The 26,834-nt window shown below is 46.6% G+C and overlaps 1 protein-coding gene across 34 annotated transcripts in view; it reads right to left on the reverse strand.

Moving 5' to 3' along the window:
• Positions 1–26,834, reverse strand: part of TACC2 (transforming acidic coiled-coil containing protein 2) — a 209,719-nt gene that overhangs the window by 157,390 nt on the left and 25,495 nt on the right. For 30 of the 34 annotated variants that reach the window (XM_014830725.3, XM_014830721.3, XM_070481887.1 and 27 more), the window contains one exon: positions 14,782–14,894. The exons of the other annotated variants lie outside the window; for them this stretch is intronic. In XM_014830725.3, the coding sequence (XP_014686211.3) occupies positions 14,782–14,894 (113 nt within the window). The remainder of the gene's footprint in view (positions 1–14,781; positions 14,895–26,834) is intronic. 34 annotated transcript variants of the gene reach the window in all.

A 26,834-nucleotide genomic window follows, 5' to 3' on the forward strand; every position in this document is an offset into this window, starting at 1 on the left:
TACCTCCAGCATCTATTTCACAATTGATTCAGAATCTGGTGGGCAAAGATGTGATCAATTAGCTCCCCAAACCCCAGCGGCAGTTTAGGATTACTGTGGTGTTCTGTTTCCCCCATACATTTTGAGGGCTTGTCAAAATCTGGATTGGCCCATGGGCCATGTTGGGACCTTTTTTCAGTAGAAGAAAGGCTGAGACCCCAGCCAAAGAAAGTAAACTAAACTCCAGAATGTTTTCAGTTCTTCCCGACATGAAATCAGAATAAACCTGGTTAATTTGGGGACCATGTAGATCTTCACAATGGCACAGCTAAACTGCTAACCGTCAAATCCATTCATTGTCTTTGTTCCTGCCCTTTGCTTTGTATTTCTCTCTATGAATCATAAGTCTGGTAACCAAGGTGCTCTAGGGTTGTAAATAATCGTGATTCTCAAAGGCACTCTACTCTATAATAAGCCCACTTCTCAGTTTCTCTTTTCCTCTCTTTTCCATCCCAAGCTAGGAAGATTGCCTAAGAAGACGGTCTCCTGGAGAACTTGACAACTGATTGGGCCAGCCATGATAGGTCATTCCGGATCAATCATTAATGACTAACAAGAGTTGCATAGGATATGCCCTCCATTTTTACATTTCTATTAGGAGTTTTTAAATCCTGGACTCAGCGTTTTTTACAATACAGTTGTTAGGTGTACAAGAAAGAAGCTTTCTTGGTCTCCTCCTCTATTCTCCTAAAGCCCGGTGTACAGACTCTCTCTCAGTACCTACTGAGTCTCTTGTTTGATGATTCATTTTCTCACTGGGTGTGACCTCCTGGAGGTTATTGAGAGTTCATCTCATTTATGTCCGTGTCTCAGTCTAGCCCTGGAATGTTCTCTGTTGGATGAATGACTGAGTGATAAGATGAATAAAGAAGTGCAAGAATAATCTCTTTTTTGACCGACACCCTAACTGCTCACTTAAGTTGACTCCTGCACTGTGGGATGTATCATCTACCCCAGAGACCTTAGGAAAGGAATAAATGTTCTACGTTATCCATGCAGAGGAAAGAATTCTCCAGTTAATAAGAGAGGGACACTGCCAGTCCTCAATATCTATAACGTGGTTTTTCATGGAGAAAGGCACCTCCTCAGAACCTTGTCTGCAATCTTAGCAGATTAGGTCTAACCCACATGCATGGTCCTAACTTGTCCAAACAATGCTTCCTGAACAGATGCCTAGAAGCCCACTAACCTTGGAAGCCCTGTCAGACTCAGCTTTGTTTTCTGTTTTTTTGCTGAGGAAGATTAGCCCTGAGCTAACATCTGTGCCAATCTTCCTCCACTTTATATGTGGGTCACTGCCACAGCACAGCTGATGAGTGGTGCAGGTCCCAACTTAGGATCCGAACCTGCAAACCCCAGCCACTGAAGCAGAGCGTGGCAACTTAACCACTATGCCACAGGGCTGGCCCCTCAGCTCTGTGTTTTTAAGCCAGTTTTAACTCTTTTCTGTGCTCATTCTATGATAGAAAAAACAAAGACCACGATGCTTAAGCAACCCAGGCAACAGATGAAAGGAAATATTGGTAGGTTCTAAAGTATAAGGGTGTGTGTGAGGAGGGGTGGATAAAACCCCTATCTTTATTTTTCAGCCTACACTTTGCCACATGAACTTTCATATGACTTCAAGGTCAAGGTGTGGGTCCACTCATGAGAATCCATTATCCAGCATTGTGTGGGGAGGGGGACAGGTGACAGAATTCCAAAGAAAATTTAAAAACAGTCTTATAACCAATTTTTTCAGCATCCTTCCCGTGGGGTCCTAAAAGGCAGCACAGTGACCCAGTTTTGTGGTTTCCAGACTGACTGCTGGAAGGAGCTGCTGGATGGTTGCACTCAGCGCTCCCCAAAGCTGGAAAGAATGCCGTGTCTCACTCATATCTGTCATTGCCCTTCCAACGCATCTAGATCCTGTCACAACAAAATACCAATTCATTCTTTTTCTTTCTTTTTTTTTTTTGAGGAAGATTAGCCCTGAGCTAACTACTGCCAGTCCTCCTCTTTTTACTGAGGAAGCCTGGCCCTGAGCTAACATCCGTGCCCATCTTCCTCTACTTTATATGTGGGACGCCTGCCACAGCATGGCGTGTCAAGCGGTGCCATGTCTGCACCCGGGATCCGAACCGGCGAACCCCAGGCCGCTAAGAAGCGGAACGTGCGAACTTAACCGCTGCACCACCGGGCCGGCCCCACCAATTCATTTAAAAGTGTTTGTGACATAATAATTACTTCCAATCATTCGGACACTTCTTAAATGATCAAATACCAAAAATAAAACTACTATCCCGTTAGAGAAGATAGTCGTTTTTATTCACAACGAAGAAAGATCGCTAAAATGTTAATAAGCCCAAGTCAAGGAATTTGGTAGACTGTTCACCTGAATATGAAGGTTTCCTTAATTTTAAGTTAAAACCCACTGGTTGTCTATGGAGAAATGTGAACTACAGTTTTGCTTGTGTGCCTGGATTATGGGGGAGCTTTTATTTTATTTTGACGCTGCAAGGGTATTTTGAACCGGAAGTAGTGGGGAACATATTTTTGTTACATTTCTTCTCGATAAGACTTCTAATGTGTATTAAAGTCATTTTCCTGCCTTAGTCAACACAGTACGAAACAAAGAACACCATGGAATCTTCCCATGATGACTGAAAAATCTTGCAGAGAATTTGGGACATTTCCTGAACAATAAGATGTCACCAGTGTCACCTACACGAGACTGAGCCCATATGTACTGAGCTCAAAAAAGTGATTCAGGGTTTCTTTTGAGAATAAGTCCCAGCCATTTCATCACAAATTTCCTTGAAATTTGCCTCTCTGTCATCCCATTGACCTAAATGCAGGGCGGGGGGAGTCAATGAGTCAACATCATGGGGGCCAAGCTGGGTCCATGTTAACCAGATAAAAACCACCCCAGGCTGCTCCCCAGCACTAATGCAGCTGCGGGAACGCGTTTGGGAAGAGTAGCTGCTGTCAAAGTTGCCATCTGAGGCCAGGAAAAGAGAAGAGGCTGCAAGTGTCTGTGATACAAGCTGCTCTGGAGGAAAGAAAATCTACTCGTGCCCACAGCACCCTCTCTCTTATTATTTTTTTTTTCTAGAAAGTCCTTCACATCTATCCCCAAATAAATGCTGAGGGTTTTGCTGCATTTCCATTTAAAACCGGAGAAAGAAACTTGATACGGAGGCTTTTGGGTGTTTTCAGAGAGCCTGGGTTGGAAGGCATCGTATAAAGAATTATTAATGACCACAGGGGGTTGGACTCACAGGGGGCTGGCTACTGCAGGGGACATGGGAAATGAAGGACAGTGATCCCCGGAGATGGAAAGCAACAGAGTAAGTGCTGCTATTGCCCCAGCTGAAGGCCTGGAGGAAGTGGCACAGGGTGGGGGACCCCGCTGAAGCCTGACTGTCTCCTTGACTTGAGGAGATGCAGCTGGGCATCTGGGGAGACCAAGGCAGCTGGAGTTCCCAAGGTAGAGTACCAGAGAAGGCAAAGAGAGAACTCCCGAGACCTGCGAGGTCCTGACCAGCACTATATGTACGGAAACCACCTGAGACCGGGTGCAGACCACTTGAATCCTTGAAGCCAACACAGGCCTGGGGATAGTTCCCGCTCCCACCAGCCAGAGTGGAAAATCTCATAATTCATGGAACATCTGTTAGAATACTAAGAAGAGTCTTGCCTCAGTAGTGGAGAAAATTAACCCTAGACTAGAGCCTACTCTGGGCCCACCTAACAAGGCTTAAAAGCAAAGATAAAAAGATTAAACTCCAAATAACTGCATCCCAGAGCAAAGTGCAAGGATATTTATAGGAATACAAAAATATCCAGAATCCAAAACCATAAAGTCCACAGTGTCTGGCACGCAAAGAAGCCGGAAAATATGATCCACAACGAAAAGAAAACTCAATCAAGGGCAACTGAGAAATTATGCAGATGATAAAATTAGTACTCAAGGACTTTTAAAAAGAGTTATAACTCTATTCCAAATGTTCAGGAGGCTTGAGGAAAGATTGAGCTTGTTAAGTACAGACATGGAAGATATAAAAAAAAACCAAATCAAACCTAAATCTGGAAATGAAAACTACAATGTCTAAAATGAAAATCACACTGGGTGGGATTAATAATGGATCAGCCATTCCAGAGAAAAAGATTAGTGAACTGAAGACATACAAGAGAAACTCTCCAAAATGAAACAAGGAGAGAAAAAACTGAAAAAAAAAAATCAGAGTGTCAATGAGCTGTGGGATAACTTCAGTCAGCTGAGTATACGTGTAACTGAAGTCCCCAAAGGAAGGAGGGCGATTTAAAAAACTATTTGAAGAAATAATGGCTGAAAATTGTCCAAATATGATATAAACTATAAACCCATAGATCCAAGAATCTAACTCCAAGCACGAGAAACAGAAAGGAACTTACACCAAGGAATATCAGAACCAAACCGCTTAAAACCAATAAAAAAGTGAAAAATATTAAAAGCAGCCAGTGGAAAAAAAGAAGAACAAAAGTAAAGATGATATCAGATTTTTTTTGTTGGAAACGATGCAAGCTAGAATACAGAGGGCAATATCTTTAAAGCAGCAAAAGAGGGGGCCGGCCCGGTGGCGCAGCGGTTAAGTTCGCACGTTCCGCTTCTCGGCAGCCTGGGATTCACCGGTTCAGATCCCGGGTGCAGACATGGCACTGCTCGGCACGCCATGCTGTGGTAGGCGTCCCATGTATAAAGTAGAGGAAGATGGGCATGGATATTAGCTCAGGGCCAGCCTTCCTCAGCAAAAAGAGGAGGATTGGCAGCAGTTAGCTCAGGGCTAATCTTCCTCAAATAAATAAATGAATAAATAAATAAAGCAGCAAAAGATAAAAAAAAAAAAAAAACCCGAGGCTGGCCCCACGGCCGAGTGGTTAAGTTCATGCACTCTACTTCTGTGGCCCGGCGTTTCACTGGACCCTGGGCGCGGACATGGCACCGCTCATCAGGCCACGCTAAGGCAGCATCTCACATGCCACAACTAGAAGGACCCACAACTAAAATATACAACTGCGTACTGGGGGATTTGGGGAGAAAAAGCAGGAAAAAAAGAGAGAGAGAGAAGATTGGCAACAGTTATTAGCTCAGGTGCCAATCTTAAAAAAAAAGAAAACCCATCTGCCTAGAGCTCTTTGCCCAACAAAATATCTTTCTAAAACCACAGGTGAAATAAAGATTTGTTTTCAGATATACAAAAGCCAAAAGAATCAACCACCAGCAGAGTTATATTTCAAGAAATGTTGAAGGAATTCCCTCAAGCCAAAAGAAAATAATACCAGATGGCAATTGGGATCTACACAAAAGAAGAAAGAACACCAGAAATGGTAACTATGCATACAAATATAAAGCCTTTTTTCCTTATTATTTAAATCTCTTTTAAAAGATAATTTTTCTAACATAGAAAAAGTTGAAAGAATATTAAACACCTGTATATGCCCATGGATATTCAATAACTATTAATATTCCGCCATATGCACTGCCCTTCATATGAAGTTTTGCCTCTTACGCAAACTGGAAAAAGTCAAAATATTGCTGAACCATTTAAATGCTTCAGTAGCAGATATCATGACATAAGAAAAAAAGAGATAATTGGCTATGTAACAAAAATAACATATATGTTGGGATTTGTTACATATGTAGAAGTAAAATGTATGACAACAATAGCACAAAGGCTAAAAGGGGAGAAATGGAGGCACACTGTGTAAGCTGTCCAATCTACAAGAGATGGTGTAATACCACTTGAAAGTAGATTGTGATACATTACAGATGTACAGTGCAGATTCTAGAGCAACCACCCAAAACAACACAAGTCATTATGGATAATAAGTCAAAAGGGAGATAAAGTAGGATTCTAAAAATAATGAATTTTTCCAAAAGATAGCAAAAAATGAGTTGGACAGAGAAAACACATAACAAGACCGTAGATTTAAATTAGAAATCAATAACAGAAAGATATCTGGAAAATCCCAACCATTTGGAAATTAAGTAAATAATTCTAAATAGCCCATGAATCAAAGAAGAAATTAAAAGGGAAATTAGGAAGTTTTTCAACCAAATGAAAGGGAAAACACAAATATTAAAATGTGTCAGATGCGGCTAAAGCAGGACTTAAAATGATATTTAATGCACTGAAACATCTATATTAAGAAAGAAGTTCTCAAATCAATGACCTCAGCTTCTACCTTAAGAAACTATAGAAACTTTGGTTGCACAACAATGTGAATACACTTAATACTGAACTGTGCTTACAGTTGGGTGAGACAGGAATTTATGCTATGCATCTTTTCACCACAATAAAAAAATAATTAAGAAAATCAACAAGTAGGAGGGTATAAAAGAAACCAAATAACAAAGTATATATACTTTTTAATCCCATTTATATGAAGTTCAAGAACTGGCAAAACTAACCAATGGTAGGGTCCAGCCCCGGGGTGTAGTGACTGTCTGGGGTTTGCAGGTTTGGATGCTGGGCACGGACCTAGCACTGCTCATCAAGCCACGCTATGGCAGGGTCCCACATAAAATAGAGGAAGGTTGACACAGATGCCAGCTCAGCGACAATCTTCCTCACACAAAAAACTAATCAATGGCAATAAAAGTCAAAAAGTTGCTATTCTTGGGCAGTTGTTATTGACTGGGAAGCGGCATGAGAGAATGTTCTGGGCTGATGGAAATTATCTAGATCCAGATCTGGGTGTGATTACACGGACATATAGCAGTGTAAACATTCCTCAAGCTCTCAGATTTATACTCTTACAATATGTATTTTATTCCAATTAAAAAAAGTAATAGAAAAAAAAAGAAACTATGGAGAGAGTAAAAAGGTCAGCGGTTGCCAGGGGTTGGTAGGGGAGGGAGAGAAAGGATGAATAAGGTGGAGAACAGACTGTTAAGGCAGTGAAGCTATTCTGTATGACACTGTAATGGTGGCTAATGATGCATTTGTCAAACCCACAGAATATACAACACAAAGAGTGAAGCTTAATGTAACTATAGATTTTAGTTAATAATAATGTCTCAATATTGGTTCATTAATTGTAACAAATGTTCCTCACGAGTACAAAATGTTAATAATGGGGAAACTGTGGGAGGAGAGAGGGGTATATGGGAGCTCTCTGTACTGCTCAATTTTCCTGTAAACCTGAAACTGTTCTAAAAAATGGTCTATTAATTATTTAAATATATTTTTATACATATAGTTCTGTAAATAAATATATTGTTTAATATATATGTATATACACACAAAGCTATCCCACAATAAAGAAAGAACTAGAAAAATGAAGAAAGTCTGACGGAAACACTAATATTTTAAGAGCCATTGTCTGTAGATGGTGGGAGCACTGATGATTTTTTTTCCCTCTACTTTCCACTTTTCTCTGTTTTCCAAGTTGTTACAATAAATGGGTATTATCTCAGAATGGAAAAACACTTCCCTTCTGTTCTTGAAGGCTCTGTTGAAACCAGATGAGCAGAGAGCAGACACACACCTAATCCAGCACATGACCTTCTTTTTCAGCCAGTGTCAAAAGCCAGGGAGCTCACGCCTTGCCTCCCTCCCTCCCTCCCACTCTCCTCTCTGTGTTTACTTCCTGCCAGAGATAAATAATGAGTCAGAAGCAGGACCCAAGGGGCTGAGGCTGCCCCTGGCTCTGCCTGACACACCCCAGCTTGGCTGAGTATGAGCAGATCCCAGACTTCACAGAAGTTTGTTTGGAAGGAACAGAATGATACTGCTTCAGAGACACGGGGCTCAGTCATTAGGAGCTGGCCCCAGCCACTGCTCGCAAAACAGATCAGATCGTTTTGATTTTTTTTTTCTGGGTCTGAGAACTAACCTTGTTTATAGGGAAATTAAATTTTAAGGACAAACTGGGGTTTGCCTTCTAATTATGGAGACCACAACATGAGTATTTTCAGACACCAGTGAGATCTCAGCATAATGGCTATGAGCCTGGACTTTGAGTGGCATCAGCTCAAGCTGGATTCTAGTCCCCACTATGCCACGTACTGTCTCTGTGACCCGGGGCAAGTTCCTTAACATCTCTGAGCCTCGGTTTCCTCATCTAGCCCCCAGGACACCTGCATTCATCCACACTGAGCTGCTGGCTGAGGTACGTGTTTAGGACCCGGGTCTGAAGCCCAGCATGCAGTAGACTCAATCCACAAAGGACAGTGGGAGGCGAGGCATGACAGACATCCTTGCCTTTCATTTGAAGCCCACTTTTTCATTTTTTTCAAACCGTCTTTCTACCCTTCCCTAAGCTGCTGTTACCCAAACACCAAGGGGTTTAGTTCCAAGCAGGAGTTTGTATTTTTGAAAAAGCCAAGAGGTTGAGCTTAATGAATAAGCTACATCTCTTCTTTCCCACATTAAAGAAGTTCTGAAATTTCCTATTTGAGAGGCTAGCGAGTCTAGTCGTCCCTAAATTCTGTTTCCCATAGGTCTATGATAATTACAGCTCTTCCCTCTGCCTGGGACTCTCTTCTTTTCCCCCACAAACCCCTCCTTCTACTCCCCGAGACTGGGTCTGTGACCACGGAACTCGGCAAATATACCTGGGTCAGCCAGTTTTTCACATCTCAGCAAATGGTCCCGTCAACCCGGTTGCTCAAGCCCAAACGTCAGGAATCTTCCTGGGTTCTTCTCTCTCTCCTTCTAAGACCAACCTGCCAGCAAGCCCTGGCATCTCTGGTTCCCAATTATCCACAATATTCAGAGCTACACAGTTCCTCCATCTCCGCTGCCTCGCCTTAGTCCGCGCATTCTCAGTGGGCCAGAGTCAGACCAGGAGCACGAACACTGGCTCTTGGGAGGCGGAAAAAATCTCAGCTATGACAATGTTTGTGGCCTCCGAAGGCCACAAGAAATAAGCATGTGCACTACATCCATGGGGTTGCAACTTCTCGGGGAGGCAAGGCAGTCAGGAAGAAATGGTCTATTAAGATTGCTGTTGGGGCAGGGTGGGTGATAACAGTAAGGTCGAGAATCCCTTCCCTAGCTCAAGGCACCACTGCGTCCCGCCAGGGTCCTGCAATGGGCTCTTCTCTGGCCTCGTGGCCTCTAGTCCTGCCCCCTTGCATTCTCCATTTAGCAACCAGAGAGGTCCTGTTAAAACAGAAATCGGTTCATGTCACCTAAATCCGGATTCCTCTCCACGAGGCCCTATCCTGACCTGCCCTCCTCCCCACGTCTCCCTCCCTCCTTAGCCTCTGTCTGTTTCTCTAACACACCAAATTCATTCCCACCTCAGGCCCTTCGCACTGCCTGTCCCACCACCTGGATCTTCCCATGCTTGCCACCTTTTTGCCCTTCCAGACTCACTTCAGATATCACCTCCTTCCCTGACCATCTAATCCAGTGGTTCTCAAACTTCAGGGTGCATCAGATTCACCTGGAGGGCTTGTTAAACACAGATTGCTGGGACCACTCCTAGAGGGTCTGAGTCAGTGAGTCTGGGGTGGGGCCCAAGACCATGCATTTCTAATAAGTCCCCAGGCGACGCTGAGCAGGGAACCTCACTTGAGAACCACCAGTTTAACGTAAACATCCCTTCCTGTTACCGACCAGCACCACACGCCAGCTGGACGTCTTTCCGAGCCCTGAGTACCTGAGAGCATCTGACACTACAGTCTCCTTTCCCGCCCAGCAGAGCCCCTGGGGCTCCCGCTGTCCACTGTGTCCCCAGCGCCCAGCACAGCGTCAGACCCAGAGCAGACGCTCAGTAGATACTCGTTGAGAGAAGAAAAATAGAGACGAGAAGGGAGGGAGGCAGAGTTTGACGTATGCTAATTACCCCCAGGTTCTGAGCCTTAATTTTCAAGTTCACAGAAGAGCAGACAGAAGCTGGCTACCGTGATTGGCCTGTGGGGGACCCCGGTCAATGTTTCCCACAATTTATCGTAAGGATCACAGGGGCTTCTTATTAAAAACAGGTTTTGGGGTCTCACTCCAAATCGACTGGACCAGACTATTCAAGGGAGGGGCCAGGAAATGGGGTATTTTAACTGGCAATAAGGCAGCCCTGGTGACGGGTCACTATTTCACTGATTTCCCTGCTCAGAAGAATCCCCGAGGGTGCTTACTACAAACACAGCCTCCAGGCTCCACATTTGGCGACTCTGATTCAGAGGGACTAGCGTGGGGTCTAGGAATTTATTTAACGGTCCCCCAGGTAAATCTCTCGATCTGGGGAGACTGGAAAACACTGCTGCATGTGAGTTCGTTTGCTACCCTTCTCCCCAACCCTGATCTGTTCCTATGCTCTTAAACACAACGTCACAAAAATAAGCACTGGAATGAGCCGACCCATCTGAGAAGAACTCGTGTCAATGACCGAAACCACCAGGAGGATACCATAGGACCTGGGGCCATTATGCTCTACCGTCACCCCATCAAACCGTCACTCCTCCCTAGGCCGGGGCCCAGATTAACTAAAGGCCAGTCCAGCATGGTTCCCGCTAGGCTTGATGCTCTTTCCTTCCACGTGGCTAAAGCTGGTCGGAGCGTCCCTGGAGCAGCTCTCACAGGGACGTCCCAGGTTCTGATGTTGCATCTTCCTTTTGGGTTCTTGGCCCAGAACCTTAGCATCTTCTTTGACTCCACCTCCTCCACCCACACCCGGGCTGTCACCAGGTTCTGTGGGTTCTACCTCGGGGTGGTTTCCCAGCCACCATTCCTCTACCATAAGGGCATCCCTTACTGCTCTCCCAGCCCTCGCCTCCAGTGCACCAACCTGAGCCCCTAAATTCATGTCTGAACTCTTTCCTTCATGCATAAACCCTTGTTTAAATGCAAACAAACCAACCGCAAAGCACTTCCCCAGCTTCCTGTTCCCTGCAGGATAAAATCTCAGCCCCTCCCCTGACCTCCTCAGTCTGGCTTCTCTTCTCCAATCTTGTTGTTAGTGAACACTCAGCCCCGAGGTCTGGGCTCCCTTCCTGCTCAGCCACAGAGAGGTCCGAGTCAGGAATTCTGCCCCTACCTGGAATGGCCTCTATAGCTGTCCCATTTAGCTCAGGTACCCCCCCCCTCCCCCCCGCCAGGAGACTCTCCTCATCCAATCCAGCCCTTGGAGTAGGGTGCTTCTTCCAACCCCAACAGCACGGAGCCCGGGGCAGTGGCACAGCTGTGTGGCATAGTGCAACGGCTCTCATAGTGCTGGTTGTCCCTGCACCAGCAGCATCAGCATCCCCTGGGAACTTGTTAGAAATGCTCATCCTCAGGCCTCACCCCAGCCCTACCGAAACCGAATCTCTGGAGGAGAGGCCCAGCAATCTGTGTGTGGACCAGCCTTGCGGGTGGTCCTGATGCCTGCTCACGTCTCAGAAGCAGCAGACGATGGTTAAGACTCTAGGCCTGTTGAGTTTCCAGTTCTTCCTCAGTGACAAAGACGCTGGAAATTCACTAGGAAACCCCTAGGGTCACTCCCTGGGACAAGTCATTCATCTCTGAAATATTGTCTATACTTTCCTTGGAAGAATGAGCAAGTTCGATATTGAAGCACAGGAAACGGTCACTACCCAACAAATTTTTACTACAAAAATGATAGTTTCCTCTGGTGCAATCTAACAGCTTCATTACCTGGGGAAAGACTGTATGATAAGACCCGTTGTGTTTTGAGGGTTTAAAAGGAAAGGACTGCCCATCTGTGGTTGTTGGTACCCCCAAGGAGGGGTACCTCCTTGAAAGGGATGGACCCAGAATCAGCCCAGACACAGGTGTCCAGGGCAGCTGTCTCAGGGGTGTACTTTGCTAAGTAGTAAGAGGCACAACCTGGGGTTAAGCTTCGTCCCAGGTGAGCAGGATCACGCCCCTCAAGAGAGGAGGGTCTTGGTCAGGATGGCATCAGGGAGGCGCCGCCCAGCTTCTGCGGGGTTTGGCCTACGCAGGGCTAAGTTACAACAGTGACACCACATGGCAACTGGAAAGCAAGGCAGTTCAGCTGAGGGGCCTCCCCACGTGGATGAAGAACTTACCCCCTTGGGGGATGTATAAACCCAGTTCTCATGTGGTTCAGAGGGAGGAAAAGCCTTGAGGAGAAAACACTGGACTTTCTACCACTAAGACACAGATGTCATAGGGCTCCAAGCCTCGGTCTCGCCATCGCTAGAGGAGAGATCACGCCCGTGCAGAGGGACGCTATTTGGAAATAGTAACACATGCCTTTCTCCTTATTTCTTCCCTTGCCTTCAGGTCCAGCTGGAGCCACTCCAGGCCTTTCTGTGTTTTCTCGCTGGGCTTTTTCCAAGCAGAAAACAGAAGCAGTTTGAGGTCAATGGTTTTTCCCATCTTTTGTAAAAACCTATAATACATCCTTTGAAGAGAAAAAGCTGGTTATCCAATGAGGCAGAGAGAGAAGGCAAATGCATTTTAGAAGGAAGAGAGGGCAGGAAAAGGGTTTAGAAAGGGTCTGAGGGTGCTTCCCTGCTTCCTGACCGTGTCCTCAGGCTTACCGGGGGAGGAGCACAGAGGGGTGAAGGGAATGGCCATGGGGCTCCCGGCCTCACCAAAGATGCCCACGCGCCAAAGGTGGCATGAAAGCAGCACAGCCACAGGGCCCGAGGGACAGCGTAGCCCAGACCGGTGGGCATCTCGGTGGTGATGGGGTGGGGAGGGGACGGACGGATGATGGCCTCAATACACGGGGTCAGGAGAGGGGGTCCCAAGGATGGCTGACAAAGGCATTCCCACCGGCCTAGCAGAGGAAGGAGATGCAGAATCAGAAGTGAATTGACTTAGAGAAAATAAAATTTTATTTTGTACGCATAGAGCATTGGGCATAGTGTCTGCTGCCCATCTGGGAAATGAATGTTGAATGCTATTGTCATCATTACTGTGGATGCCCATGGCATGCCCCCCTGAAATAGTACATCCTCTCTTCCTATAAACATCCTGACTCCACGACAGACCCATCGTCAGCCCTGGAGAACAGGAGCCAGGCCACCTCTTGATAGTTTCTGTTAGTTGATAGTTTTAATAAGTCCAGGGCCCTGTAGGACAGACACGCTCGCATTTATGGAGGAGAACTGTGTCTCTAATCGTCAGCAGGAAGTTGCTTCCCTGGGCCTGCTCTTAGAAACCCCCTCTTCTATGCTCAATTTGCATGCCAACGAGAGGCAAGTCTTCTTCAAGGGAAAAATAATAATTGACCAAAGCTGAGGAAAAAGACACAAAAGACCTTTGAGCTTCTATTAGTCCTCGACCCAGCTGCGACCCAGGCCCCAAATAACTCTCAAGCCTCTCCAGAGATCCCAGAGCCTCAGGCAGATGAGGAGGGAAGAGCTGGACCTCGGGTCGCAGCCAGCAGTGACTTCTGTTGTGCAGAGTACCCGAAAAGATGAATCCCTCCATTAGTTTCATGACCATCTGGAGCCAATTGAAATGAGCCATCCGGTCTCATTAGGGCCAAATATTAAAACCCTTGTCCAGTGACCCTGATAAAAAAAGTTTGTGAAAATGGTACAGTCATGGGGGTCTGGGAGGCAAAGGAGACCCCCCTTTTGCAGACAAGAGAGGTCAAAGGTGCTGTTCAAGGCATATTCTGTGATTTCCTCAGCAGAAAGAACACTCTGCCCCATCTGATCACCATTTCCCTACAGAAATCTATTGTTTATGCCAAAAAGTTCGAAGTGCATCCTCTGGAAACCACAGAACCGGAGCCACCCGGAAAATCACACCAGCCAGGCGTGGAAATTCCTGCCACCAGGGGTCGCTCTTACTTACCCGTGACCGTCTGCAGCCTAAGGCCGAAGCAAAAAAATGTTGATGCGACTCTTAAGGGGAAAAGCTCTTGCTGAGCATTTGTGACCCAAAGTTTCACTGTCTGTTATCTACGACGGCGGGGGGGTGGGTGTCTATCATTTCATTTTGCATTTTTGTTCTTTGGAACTCCTGTTCATTTGTTTTTAAGGCCTGTAATTACAGTCTGCGGGAAGCTGGGCTTCAATCCTTCAGGAGGGTTTTTCTAACCAGATCCAAGGCCTATTCACATGCCCAGCCCACAAGCACTTATTAATTGCCTCCAGTGTTCCTGGCCTCTGTCGGTTCTGGGGACTGAATTTTCATGTCTGCTGGCCCTCTGCTTGTGAATGCCCCCAAGGCCGTGGGTGGTGAGCACTCCACGGGAAGATTCTATTGGACTTCTTCCCAGCAGCCGCGGCAGGGAAACCAGGACCTGACTCTGGGTCATAATGAGGAGCCACTGGGCGATGCGCCACACCTGCATGGCCACATTCCGCTGTGACAGTGTGGCCTCGTGGGTTTCTGGAATTCGTCCGCCACCCTCCTTGGGACTGAGGGCGTGGCCCTTTAGTAATTGTCCTTTGAGTCCCCTGTCTCATCATCCAGTGCCCACATAGGCTACCATGCTGGACCTATGTCCTATGCAGACCCCAACTTGGCCACAGATTAGATCCCCCGAGAAGCCCCTGGGCAGCCCTGATCGTTTTCACTGTGAGTTCTGACGACGGAGATAAAGCACCCAGAGCGCTGCTGGAACAGGAGCCTGTAATTACTAATTTCATCTTTGGGAGACATTAACTTTCCAATCATGCAGGTCCAGGCAATCACAAACAGGTGTATGAGCCACTGCTTCGAACATCTCACCACGGATCCTTTTTTTAAGGGTAAATTTTCCAAAAGGAATGGAGCACACACATGCAGAGCCACGGAGAGCTGGCCCCACTGGGCCGTGTCAGTCCCCCATCCCACCTCCTACCTGGGCAAGGCCCCACGCTCAGTGCTTCCAGGCTTCTCCTCTGGCTTCCCCTTTATGTTTGGACTGTTCCCAGGTGGCTGCACGGATCTTGGACTCTGAGCAGACGAAGGCCTCTGAGCCAGAGGAAAGAGAAATTGGAAATGAAATCAAATAGGAGCCTCTGAAAACACAAAAACATTTATCAATGGGCCACTGACCACAACACTCAAGGGCAAAGTTGTTCATTTGCTTTATCATCCGACTGAGCTCTGACTGTGTGCCGGCACTGAGCCACGCTTGGAGGATAAATGATGAGCACAGCCACACATGGCCCCTGCTCTCACCCAAGGCAGGAGAAACAGTTAAACCAGTGAGTTTCTAAGAAACCAAGATGGGGGACACCTGCCACACTTCGGGGGTCATCTGCTCCTTGGAGAAAGTGGGGATATTTAACTTAAGATCTTAAGGTGATCAATTCGTTTGTGGCACCAACTAGATGAAAATACATTTTCTTTCTCCTGTGCCCCATGGTTTTGCCTACCAGAATTCAGCTGGAAACGCGAAGAAAAAAAAAAACTGAAGGAAGAAAACGATGAGCCTTTGGAAATTTGGGGCCACCCATTTGAGGTCCTAACTGATCTGAGAGGTGGTCCCCTTCTCTTTAACTCCCACAATAAGCTTGTCTGCTGTTTAATTGATTTTTAAAACCAAGATGCAAAAATATAACGGACAGTCAAAACTTCAAATCACAGGACAGAAAGAGATGAGAGGTTTTAAAAGCTCAGTTTAAGTGATGCTCATTTAAGTATGATATAAAAACCAGGGGCCGGCCCTGTGGCCCAGTGGTTAAGTTCACGCGCTCCGCTTTGGTGGCCCAGGGTTTCGCTGGTTCAGGTCCTGGGCGTGGACATGGCACCGCTCGTCAGGCCATGCTGAGGCGGCATCCCACATGCCACAACTAGAAGGACCCACAACTAAAATATACAACTATGTACTGGCGGGATTTGGGGAGAAAAAGCAATTAAAAAAAAAAAAAGATTGGCAACAGTTGTTAGCTCAGGTGCCAATCTAAAAAAAAAAAAGAATGATATAAAAATCAAAAATAGGGAGAGGGCTTCTATACACCCCAAGCAGTATTTCCCAAAGCAGCAGGGGTCTGCGATTTTGTCTTCCCAGACCAGACACTGGTCCCTGAAGCCCCCTCTCTGAACAACAAACAAGCCCTCCTTTGGCGCTGGCTCTGCCTTCTAAGGAACTGTTCCACCCATATCCTCTGTCCCGGAGGTTCTCGTGGAAATGGCAATCGGAGAGCCCGACACCCCTGCCCATCAGGGTGTGCACAAGACTCGGGTCAAGCCAGGTCCTTCTGCAAAACTCCCCAAAGAACCAGAGGGACAGGAATGTGGTGGTGGGTTCTGCAGAATGTGAATGCAAGCGTTACTGGCAGCCTTGTGTCTAGCAGCCTGCAGCCAGAGAGACTGGAGCCAGCAGGCAGAGAAAAGCTAATGAGAGACAGAGGGAGAGGGTCCTTGTGCCGTCAAGACCTTGGCTCCACTTGGCCCTGGGGTCCAGCCTCATTCTGCCTTTTCCATCCAGAGGTTACGTGAGATCTTCCTCCCTGTTTGCCTTAGCTGGTACCGGCTGGATTTCTGTCACTTGCAAGCAGAAGAGTACATTCCATAGATGACTAGACGAGCTTTGAGGGAAACAAAGTGTTCTCTGGTCAAATAGGTTTAAGAAGCGCTCCGTGATGCAGCCCTCTTTTAGAAATTCAGGATGCACGTTAGAATTGAAGGTTCTGAGAAGTTCTGGAGTAAAATAACATTGAACTTAACCCAGGGTTTCCCAAAGTTTCTTGACCACAGGACCCTTCGTTCATGGGCCACCTGTTAACATCTCATAGAGCTAGTGTTCCGTGGCACCTGCTTTTGAGGACAGTTTCTCTCCACCTTGTTTGAATCTGGCCGATGATCCAAATCCTCAGAGCAGGGCGGCCCCTAGCCCGTGCGGCGCCTTTGTGGAAAGTGGAAGGTGGCGCTCCTCTGGGCGGGCGCATGGCTTGTGAGCAGTGCCTTTGTGTGAATTAGAAAAGCTTCTCTTCCCTCTAGCACATGGAGCTCAGACCTAGGCACGTGGCTTGCTGGGTACTTGGGAGAAACCAAGCTCCATGACCTCCAGCTCTGTCCTCGAGGAGCCCCATCTTGCAGGCAACGCGGTGGAGATGGGCACCAGGGGCCAGGCAGGAGGAGCTCCTCCGGGCTTCACTGCGCTCCCTGCGGCTCCCTGCTGGAAATCTTATCTCTCCCCTCAGGGGACACTGCTCTCCCACACAACCCCAGAGAGAGACCCAGCCCGGTCCTGCCCATTAAAGAGGGCAGCTGGAGATGCAAAAAGCATCTCCTGAGCCCAACAGTTCACCAGCCGCGCCTATGCACCCTGATCCAGCGAGATTATTTGATGCATAACTCATTTCACCCAGACCTTCCAAAATGTAACATTTTATTTATTGATTTGTTGATTCATTCAATCTCCTAAGAAACATTCATCTAAAGCCTATCACGTGCCAGAACCAGTGCTAGAAGTGGGGGCTCCAAAAATGAGTAAGACTCCATCCCTGCTCTCGAGTTGCTCAGTCTAGGGACCCACAGACCCCAGCGCTGTGACCACAGAGATGCGAACACGGGGGCACCCAAGGAGGAGAGCCAGGCCCCCCAGGAGGGAGGGGCCCCACCCGCCCACCTCCATCAACCTCTAGGTTGGGGTTGTTGTGAGCTAATCTGGGGAGCTTCCGAGGGACAATGGGGTGCAAATCCTCCGCCTGACCTGAACCTGGGGGTCTTCTAGTGACCTTGAACCTTCTGTTGGATGGGCTGCCGTCCTTGACCTTCAGACACAGCCTGAAGAACAGCTTAGCTTCGCCTATGTTTCCCCCACCTGGTGCATTTCTCTGTGCGACTGGCTGCTGGCGTTCCCCCAGTGGCATCTACATAAAAACATAGAAGATGCCTCAACTCTCAGGGGCCCAGGCGTTCCAGTGCTAACAGGAATACTACAGTTAGAAAATTTCCATTCACTTCTGCTGAGACAGTGTGTGTGGGAAAATAACAACACAACAACAACAATAATAACTTCTGCTTATTTAACTTACGAGGTGCTAGGCATTGAGCCAGTAGCTTTCCATAAACCATGTCGTTGGATCTTCGCAGCAGCCTAATGAGAAAGATGCTAATCATGTTCCTGTTTAGAACTGAGGCTTTGAGAGGTTAAGTAACTTGGCTGATATCACACAGCCGCAGAGTCCGGGTGGATCTGATTCTCTCTGACCCAGAGCGAGGACAGGCCTCTCTGTTTGATCCCTGCAGTGGGGGATACTGAAGGAGGGAGAGAGAGCTGGGGCTGATTCCTCACCTAAGAGGGGGGCTGCTGACCCCCGGCTGGCTGGACCCTTTCCTGAAACGAGAGCCCCTGGCCTGGCCTGGGGGCCTCAGTCTCCTGATCTGTGAATCTAGGAGGATAATCACCCCCAGAGGACAGTATCCAGACAGTACAAACTTCAAATCACCGTAAATTCAGACTCCAAGCGCTCCTGATCCTCCTGAGCAAGGTTCTTTCTCTATGTAACATCACTACCTTCGGATGCACGATTTAAAAAATTTACTACGATAACTCAAGAATGACAGTACAGAGGGAGTGACACTTTTACATCAGGGTCCTGAATTTTTAAAATCATAACCCAATTCCTACTTGCCTAACTGTCATGCCGGCCTCAGCTCCAACCCCTTCCGCAGCCAGGCCTCCCCTTCCATGACCAGATGATCTGCCGTGAATTATTCTGCAACTAATTTAACAAATAAATCTCCTGCCCTTTCTTCTATGATCAAGGTCACTTTAAAGTAATTCTGGAAAGACGTTGACATGTCTAACGCCCCAGACAGATGCAAACAACAGATGGAACAAGGAGACAGATCTTTGCTCTGACTAAAGGAGAAAAAAGGGACCACATGCTCTGTTTCCTCAGGCTAAGGAAATATAACATGGGCTCAGATCCATCTTTGAAGAAAAAAGAGTCCACCTTTCTCCCTTTTCAACCCCACTCCTCTTCCTAATAAAAAGCTAATCTGCAAGAAGAATACCAGTTCCCTCCAACAAAACCATATCTGGATGGAGTTAAAATGAAAGCGAGAATACTATCCACAGGAATGGCACATTGCACTTTTCAAAGTGCTCTGACATCCATCCGAGTCGTACCAAACCCCTGTGAGCTAAACAGGCAGGTAAAGTAATGTTTTCCATTTTCCAGATGAGAAATAGAGGGTTGAGTGGCTTGGCCAGGTCTTCTGCCTTGAAGTCCAATGCTCTTTCCACAATAAAAATAACACCCAACACGTACATAGCACTTTTTCTGCTATAAAAATAATAGCAAATTTATTATTATGAACACTTTCTATGTGCCAAGTATTATTCTTTTAAGTGCTTTACTTATTTAAACTCATTCAATCCTTACAACAACCCTATTTTACAGATAAGGTCACTTAGCACAGAGAGGTCAAGCCACTTGCCCAAGGTCACAGTGTGGAAGTGGTGGAGCCAGGACTTGGACCCAGAGGGTTGGAGGCAAGAGCCCGTGCTCTTGAGCTTTACCTTATACCGCCTCCCCAGACAGTGGGAATAGCTGCCTACGATCCCTGACATCTTCCTGCCACGCTCCAAGTAACTAAAACAACTGGACATTTATGAATAATGTGGTACAGGAGCCTAGATTCAATGCCCAGAATAGCACCTGGCACAGAGGGGCACTTCATAAATATTTGTTGAATGTTTGAAAAATAGATTATTCCCGTTCAGTCTGGTAGCCACTTCAGTGAACGGGGGTGGGGAGCACGCCCGGTCCTCAGAACTCTCGCTTTTGCTACATTTCCCACCGTGTCTTTGAGGCCTCCATCCAGTTTCCCCATCCTAGCAACGGTCCTAAGCCCTGTTGCTTACACGATCTCAAGGGGTCTGTTGTGTCAACAGACGTCACTGCAAAACAGCACACGTTTCTAAAGTTACCCTTCCACTTCCAAAGCGCAGGCTGGAAAAAAAGCATTGGCAACCCTCCACATGACAAACTGAGTTGTCAAGTTGCTTCTTCCAATCTTTCCTTTGCTGCCACTGCTTGGGTAAACAAACAGCCTTTCTTTGGCTCTGGAATGCTCCAGACCCTGGGTCTATTTTAAAGCAATTTCAAACAGTCACAGCAACTTTCCAGTCCTGAAAAAAATACACTTTATCAAGAGCTAAAGTGTTTCACTACCGAAAAAAAAAATCCCTTCACCTTACCTCTTAAATGTGTTCCCTCTCTCTAGACCTCGGCTCACTGGTCAGGCCGAGAAAGAGGCTTAATTAACATGGTTAGATCACGACCAGAGTGTCTTGCCAACTCGCCCACTCTTTGAACAGGCTTCTGGGAGCAGTGTGACTGCAGGTGAATGCTGGGAAGTAGACCAAAGGTCGTCCCCATGGCGCTGGGCATCGGGTTTCAGAAACAACTGCCAGGCTGCCAAATATGGAGGAGCAACACATGTTCGGGGCTGGGGCCTGCGGGCTGCCCATCTTCCCCGTCAAGAGAGGGCAAATGGTCAGACCAGTTCTGCTAGATCCCAAACATTTCTTCCCCTCCAAGGTGAAAATGAGAGGCGGAAGCCGCTCACTCCTACTGGCAGCAGACGACACCAACAGCCCCAAGGCTCGGCCCGCAGGTACTCCGTCAGGCCAAGAAGGGAGGCCCCAAGGTGGAATTTTAGGCTTCCCCAAATGGAATGTTTCTGATGTAGTATGGTAGAAAACCAACCTTTGGAGCCAGAGAGAGCTGGGTTTGAATCCCCAGTCTTTAAAAGATGGAGGAAATAAGAGACTCGAGTTGGCACTGAGAGCTTGTTGACTCTGGTTCGTGTCTGGGAAGCACTGAGTCTACATTCTAGGTCGACACAGAAGCTTTAAAGAGATGAGCTAAGACGTTGAGTTTGGAGGAAGCTGGAGGAAGAAAAAGTGGGAATTCTCTGTACTATCTTTGCAACTTTTCTGTAAATCTGAAAATAGTCCAAATAAAAGTTTAATTAGGAAAAAAAAGACACAATTCCTACCCTCCTGGAACTTACAGTTTAGTGAACGAGTGAGAAATACGCATCCAATAAATAGTATCTATCTTCCCCTCCTCAAAAGCATCTGGGTCAAAAGCGGTAGGAGTGACCCAAAAAGGACCCAGGAGCCCCACAGATGCCAGAGTTGATGTGTTCTGGCATCTTTAGTCTGCAGGGAAATGAAAACCTTTAAGACTTCAAAACACTGCTCAACAATAATGCCCTGTATGTGTTTAATATTTTAGATGCAATATAATTTAAAGAGAGCTGGACCAGTTCAGAAAACCCAAATCATTTCACCTCTTGGAGCCTGTTTCTCCATCAGTAAAATGGGGACCACAGTCCCTGGCCTGCCTGCCAAGGTGGGTGACAGAACCACCTTGTCAATATGGCCAAGAAGTGTGCAAATGGAGGGAGAGTCTCTTTATTCGAAGAGTTGGGTTTGTCAGGATGGTCTACAGTGTCCTGTGATTTTTACTCCATTATATTTGAAATGCAGACATAAACCTTATTTTTCGCTCCTCTAGAATTCCTACATCCACCCATTTTCATGCTAGAGCAGCACAAGGCTTGACTCAAGAATAAGGTGCAGTAGTTAAATCCAAGCTTTTTACTGCCTATTTAGCTGTAAGCTTTCAGGCTCTATGCCTCCAGGACCATATCTGGAAGATGGGGATCATAATTATTGAGTTGTTTTGAAGGTGAAATAAAATAATGCACAAGAAGCACTCAGCACAAGGTTAGACCATAGTAAACACTCACAGATGCTAGTTATGATTATTACAAAGAAGAAACTGATTCAAAACTCATTAATTAAAGGCCCCAGTGGCTATCTCAGCTTAGAGCTAAAGCAGTTAATCAGATTCTTCAGAAGATGCATCCAGCCCAAACCTGGAGCCATGGAGTTCGCAAACTTTAATAATCGTTGCAGTGAAAATTAGCACCACCCCCTGGGCTGGGCGATTCCTGCAAGAGAGGCTGTGGGAGCAGACAGTCACAATAAAGGAGCTCTCCACTGCTATGAACGTCGAGTTCGTGCTGGTTAATTGTCTCTTTGCTCAATTTCTTTCTCATTAAATGCAGTTAAGTCATCCCAGATGCCTACCTTCCACCAGTAGAATATGAAAGATGCTGTTTCTTTCAGCGTTGGTCTCATGCTGTTGTAATGTTGGCTTTCTCAGAAACTAAAGAAAATACTTCCCTGTTCAACTCGGAGCCCCAAGCATTTGCAGCTTTAAGCAACACATGCGCATACTTATGGGCTGTGTATCTACCAAGAGAAATACTGATCCCACAGTGCCTGGGCCACAGCCAGCCTCAGCCTGCAGAAACGTGCTCCATCACGTTTCTGGGTCATCGCGACTCCAGGGCTGGGTCACGTAGCACAGATTCTCCTGCTCTCCTGGCCCTCTGTTCCATGGATGTCAGAGAATTCCATAACCTAAGGCCACAGTGCTGAGGTCGCCTTCAGAAACAAACCTCAGGCCCGGGCTGTCTCTTGGATGCTGAGCCAGGAACCAGGGGGACCTGCCCCGAGGAAGCCTGGGCTGGGTGGGGGAGGCATGCGCAGTCACCTGCTCTCAATTCTCCAGGTCCCATTTATTTCCCACTCATCCTTCAACTCTGAGCTCCAACAGCAGCTCCCCGGGAGAGCCTGCCCTGACGCTCAGGGCCAGGCCAGCTGTCTTTGCACTTGCCTTCTTGCTGCATAGCATTGACCACAATTTCTATAGCTGAAATTCATTTTTTTTTCTGAGACTCTAACTACAGAAACATATAGACACTGGAATGGCTTTAGAAAAGTTTCAGCCATCAGAAGAGACCTCCTCGTCTCGCCCTCCTCCCACCCTCATGATTCCCAGGTATGTCTGCTTCTGTCTTTTCTCCACCAATGCCCAATGGTGGAAGTGTCTCTCCTCTAAGCCCACCCCTGCTCCCATCCTACTCCCTCTCAAACACTCAAGGTCAGCCTTCCTTCAGTTGACCCTTCCCTTCCCTGTCCTTCATTGATCTCTGCCTCTCTCCCTCATTCTCAAGAACACACAGGAATCTAGTATCTTCAGGCTTTAACTAAATCTTTCATGCAACTCTCTCCTCTAGCTACTGTCCCAATATGCTGCTCCCTTTTTTAGAAAAACTTCTTGGATTAGCTACACACCTCTTGCCACAGCCTTATGTCCAATTCCCTCATCAACCCTCCCCCATCCAGCCTGCACCCCTGTCATTCCACTGAAACTGTGCTTGTCAGGGGCCTGCAGGGCAATATGAGGTTTTCCTCATCACCAGTGGCTTCCATCTTGCCAAATCAACGGAGAGGTGTCTGCTCCTTGTTTCTCAGAAGCACCTGATGCCGTTATACCCTCTCTACCTCTTGACATTCTCCTCTTATGTTCTCCCAGGTCACTCATTTTCCTTTGTCTTCAGCCAGCTCCGGCTCCTTCAAAGACTCCCCCTTCCCCCAGGCTCATGTCTAAATGTTGGCGCATCTCGGGGCTTAGTCCTGGGTCCACTTTCCCATCTCTCATTCTCTCCCCAGGTGATCTCATCCAGTCACATGGCTTTAAATACCAATGCTGATGACTCAACCACACATTTTAAGCCCCACCTCTTGTGCACCCAAATGCCTGTTAGATCTTGGAGCGCCCAATAGTCATTCACATTTTATGGCCAAACCAGAACCTTTGATTCTCTTCCTTCTCCCCAAACTGGCCCATCCTCCAATCCTCTCCATCTCAGGAAATGAAATTCCCATCTAGCTCACGCCTCAGGACAAACACCTCAGGCTCTTTCTTGATTCTGCTCCTTTCCCATCCCCCGAATTCAATCTGTCGTCCAGCCTGTCCTCTCTGCCTTCAAAATAGGTCCCGAGTCTAGAGACCTCCTTCCCTGCCACCTCATTCCAAGTCACAGTCATCTCCGCCTTTGACTTCTAAATAGCCTCCTAGCCAACGTCCCTCCCCCCTTCTGCCCTCTGCCCCTTAAAGACCACTCTCTACAGAGCAACCACAGCCCCCTTTTCAAAATCTCACACCAGTTCCTGTCATTCCTCTGCTGAAAACCCTCCAACGGCTCTGCTTCACAGTCGGGATGAAGCCAGCCTCTTTCCCAAGGCCAAGAGCGACCTACAAGACTGAGTGCTCACCCGCCTCCTGGCCTCACTTCTCACCACAGCTTCTCTCACCACCATCCTTCAGCCACATTGGCATGCTTTACTGATCTTAAAATACAACCAGCTTGTTCCTCCCTGACACGTTACACTTGTTCCCTTTTCCAGAATGCTCCTTCTCCATAACTTATGTGGCTATCCCCTTCTTAGCACATCAGACCTCTACAGAGAGGGCTCCTCTGACCACTCACCAAACAGCCTCTAAACACAATGAGATACCGCTTGACACCCACTAGCATGGCTGTAATTAAACAAACACCAACAACAGGAAGCGCTGAGTGTTGGTGAGGATGTAGAGAAACTGGAACACTCAGGTATTGCTGGTGGGAATGTGAAATGGTGCAGCCACTGTGGAAAAGTTTGGTGGGTCCTGAAAAACTTAAACATAGAATTATCATATGATCCAGCAATTCCACTTAGCTATATACCCAAAAGAACTGAAAATAGAGATTTGAACAGATATTTGTGCACCAATGTTCATAGCAGCCTTACTCACAATATCCAAAAGAGTGGAAACCACCGAAAAGACCATCAACAGATGAACGGATGAAAAATGTGGCACATCCACACAACGAAATATTACTCAGCCACAAAACAGCGGCAGGTATTGATACGCGCCACAACATTATGCTAAGGGAAAGAAGCCAGACACAAAAGGTCATGTATTGTATAGCTTGATTTATAGGAAACATCCAGAATAAGTAAATCCATAGAGACAGAAAGCTGATTAGTGATTGCCAGAACCTGGGGGATGACGGGAATGGGGAGTGTCTGCTTAATGGGTAGGAGGTTTCCTTCGGGGGTGATGAAAATATTTTGAAACTAGATAAAAGGAGTGCTCACACAGCGTTGTAAAGGTACGAAATGCCACTGAGTCATACACTTTAAAACAGCTAATTTTATGTTATGTGAATTTCATCTCAATAAAAAACATGAAAATAGCCTCCTATGGAAAAGCTTCATGATATTGGACTTGCACTGATGTCTTAGCTGGGACATCAAAAGCACAGGCAACAAAATTAAAAAATAGGTAAGCTGGACGTCATCAAAATTAAAAACTTTTGTGCGTCAAAGGACACTAACAAAACAACGAAAAGCCAACACACAAAATGAGAGAAAATATTTGTAATCATATATTTGATAAAGGATTGATATCCAGAATATGTAAAGAACTCCTGCAACTCAACAACAACAAAAACCAAACAACTCAATTAAAAAATAGACAAAGGACTTGAATAGACGTTTCTCCAAGAAGATATACAAATGGCCAATAAGCACATGAAAAGACGCTCAGTCTCACTAATCATTAGAGAAACACAAATCAAAACCACAATGAGATACCACCTCATACCCATTAGGATGGCTCTCTAAAAACAAAGAACAAAAGAATAATCAGAGTTGGCAAGGATGTGGAGAAATTAGAACCCTTGTGCATTGCTGGTGGGAATGTAAAGTGGTGCAGCCGCTGTGGAAAACAGTATGGGGGTTCTCAAAAAGTTAAACATAGAATTAGCATATGAGCCAGCAATTCAACTTTGGGGTATATACTCAAAAGAACTGAAAGCAGGGACTCCAGCAGACATTTGGACACCCATGTTCATAGCAGCGTTATTCACAACAGCCAACAGCGGGGAGCAACCCAAGCGTCCAGTAGATAAATGGATCAATAAAATGTGGAGTATACATATAATGAACATTCTTCAGACCTAGAGAGGAAGGGTATTCCGACACATGCTACAACGTGAAGGAACCTGGAGGACATTACGCTAAGAGCAATAAGCCAGTGACGAAAGGACAAATGCTGGTTGATTCCACTGACATGAGGTCTTTAGAGTAGTCAGGATCACAGAGACAGAAAGTAGAATAATGGCTCTCAGGGGCTGAGGTCGGGGGATGAGGAATTACTGTTAAATGGGTACAGAGTTTCAGTTTGGAAAGATGAAAAAGTTCTGGAGATGGATAGTGGTGACAGTTGCACAAAATGCGAACGTACTTAATGCCACTGAGATGGACCCTTAAACACAGTTAAGATGTAAACTTTATGTTATGTATATTTTACCACAATAAAAAAAAAAAAGGGATAAAAACAGCTCCTGACTCCAGTTGCCATTCGAAATTGCATTATGTGTTTCTTTGCTGACTAGCACATTGTCCGTTTTTCCCTGTGGAAGGGGAGCTGCGCTGGGGTGGGTTGTGGCTGAATTATTCACTGCTGATCCCAGGTGCTGGAATAGTGCCTGGTAAACGAGGCACTCAATAAAATTTAAAAACAAACATTTCTTTACTTGTTGGTTTGTCCATTTGTCCACTTGCTCATTATTTTCTCTCTTCCCACTGGATCAAGGGACCTGCCTTGTCTTGCTCTTCTTTGGATCCACAGCACCTACACCAGTACCTGCCACCCAGCGGGGTTCCACAGATGTTCACTGAGTGAATGAACAACTGCATCCACGACGAGACACGGGACCTCATCGCCGAGATCTTAGCTCTGCTGCAGAGTGCTGTAGCAAGCCCCGAGCTACACATAAGAACCCAGTTTGAAAACCACTGGCCTGGCCACTCTTTGTGACCCTCTAGGACCAGGGTTCTAATTCTCACTCCTCCCAAATGACTGGGATGATTAACCTTCCGAACCTGTGTGTCTGTGAAACAAGAGTGATCAGCCTGGGCCTGCCGCCCTCACAGGATCATGACGAGACTCAGATGAAATCAGGTGTGTGAAAGGCTTCACTATGCTCTACGCAGATGGTTAAGTTCTTTCACGAGCACACACACCACTGTTTGGT

The sequence above is a fragment of the Equus asinus genome, chromosome 2 (genome assembly GCF_041296235.1).
Source record: "Equus asinus isolate D_3611 breed Donkey chromosome 2, EquAss-T2T_v2, whole genome shotgun sequence".
Classification (NCBI taxonomy): domain Eukaryota; kingdom Metazoa; phylum Chordata; class Mammalia; order Perissodactyla; family Equidae; genus Equus; species Equus asinus.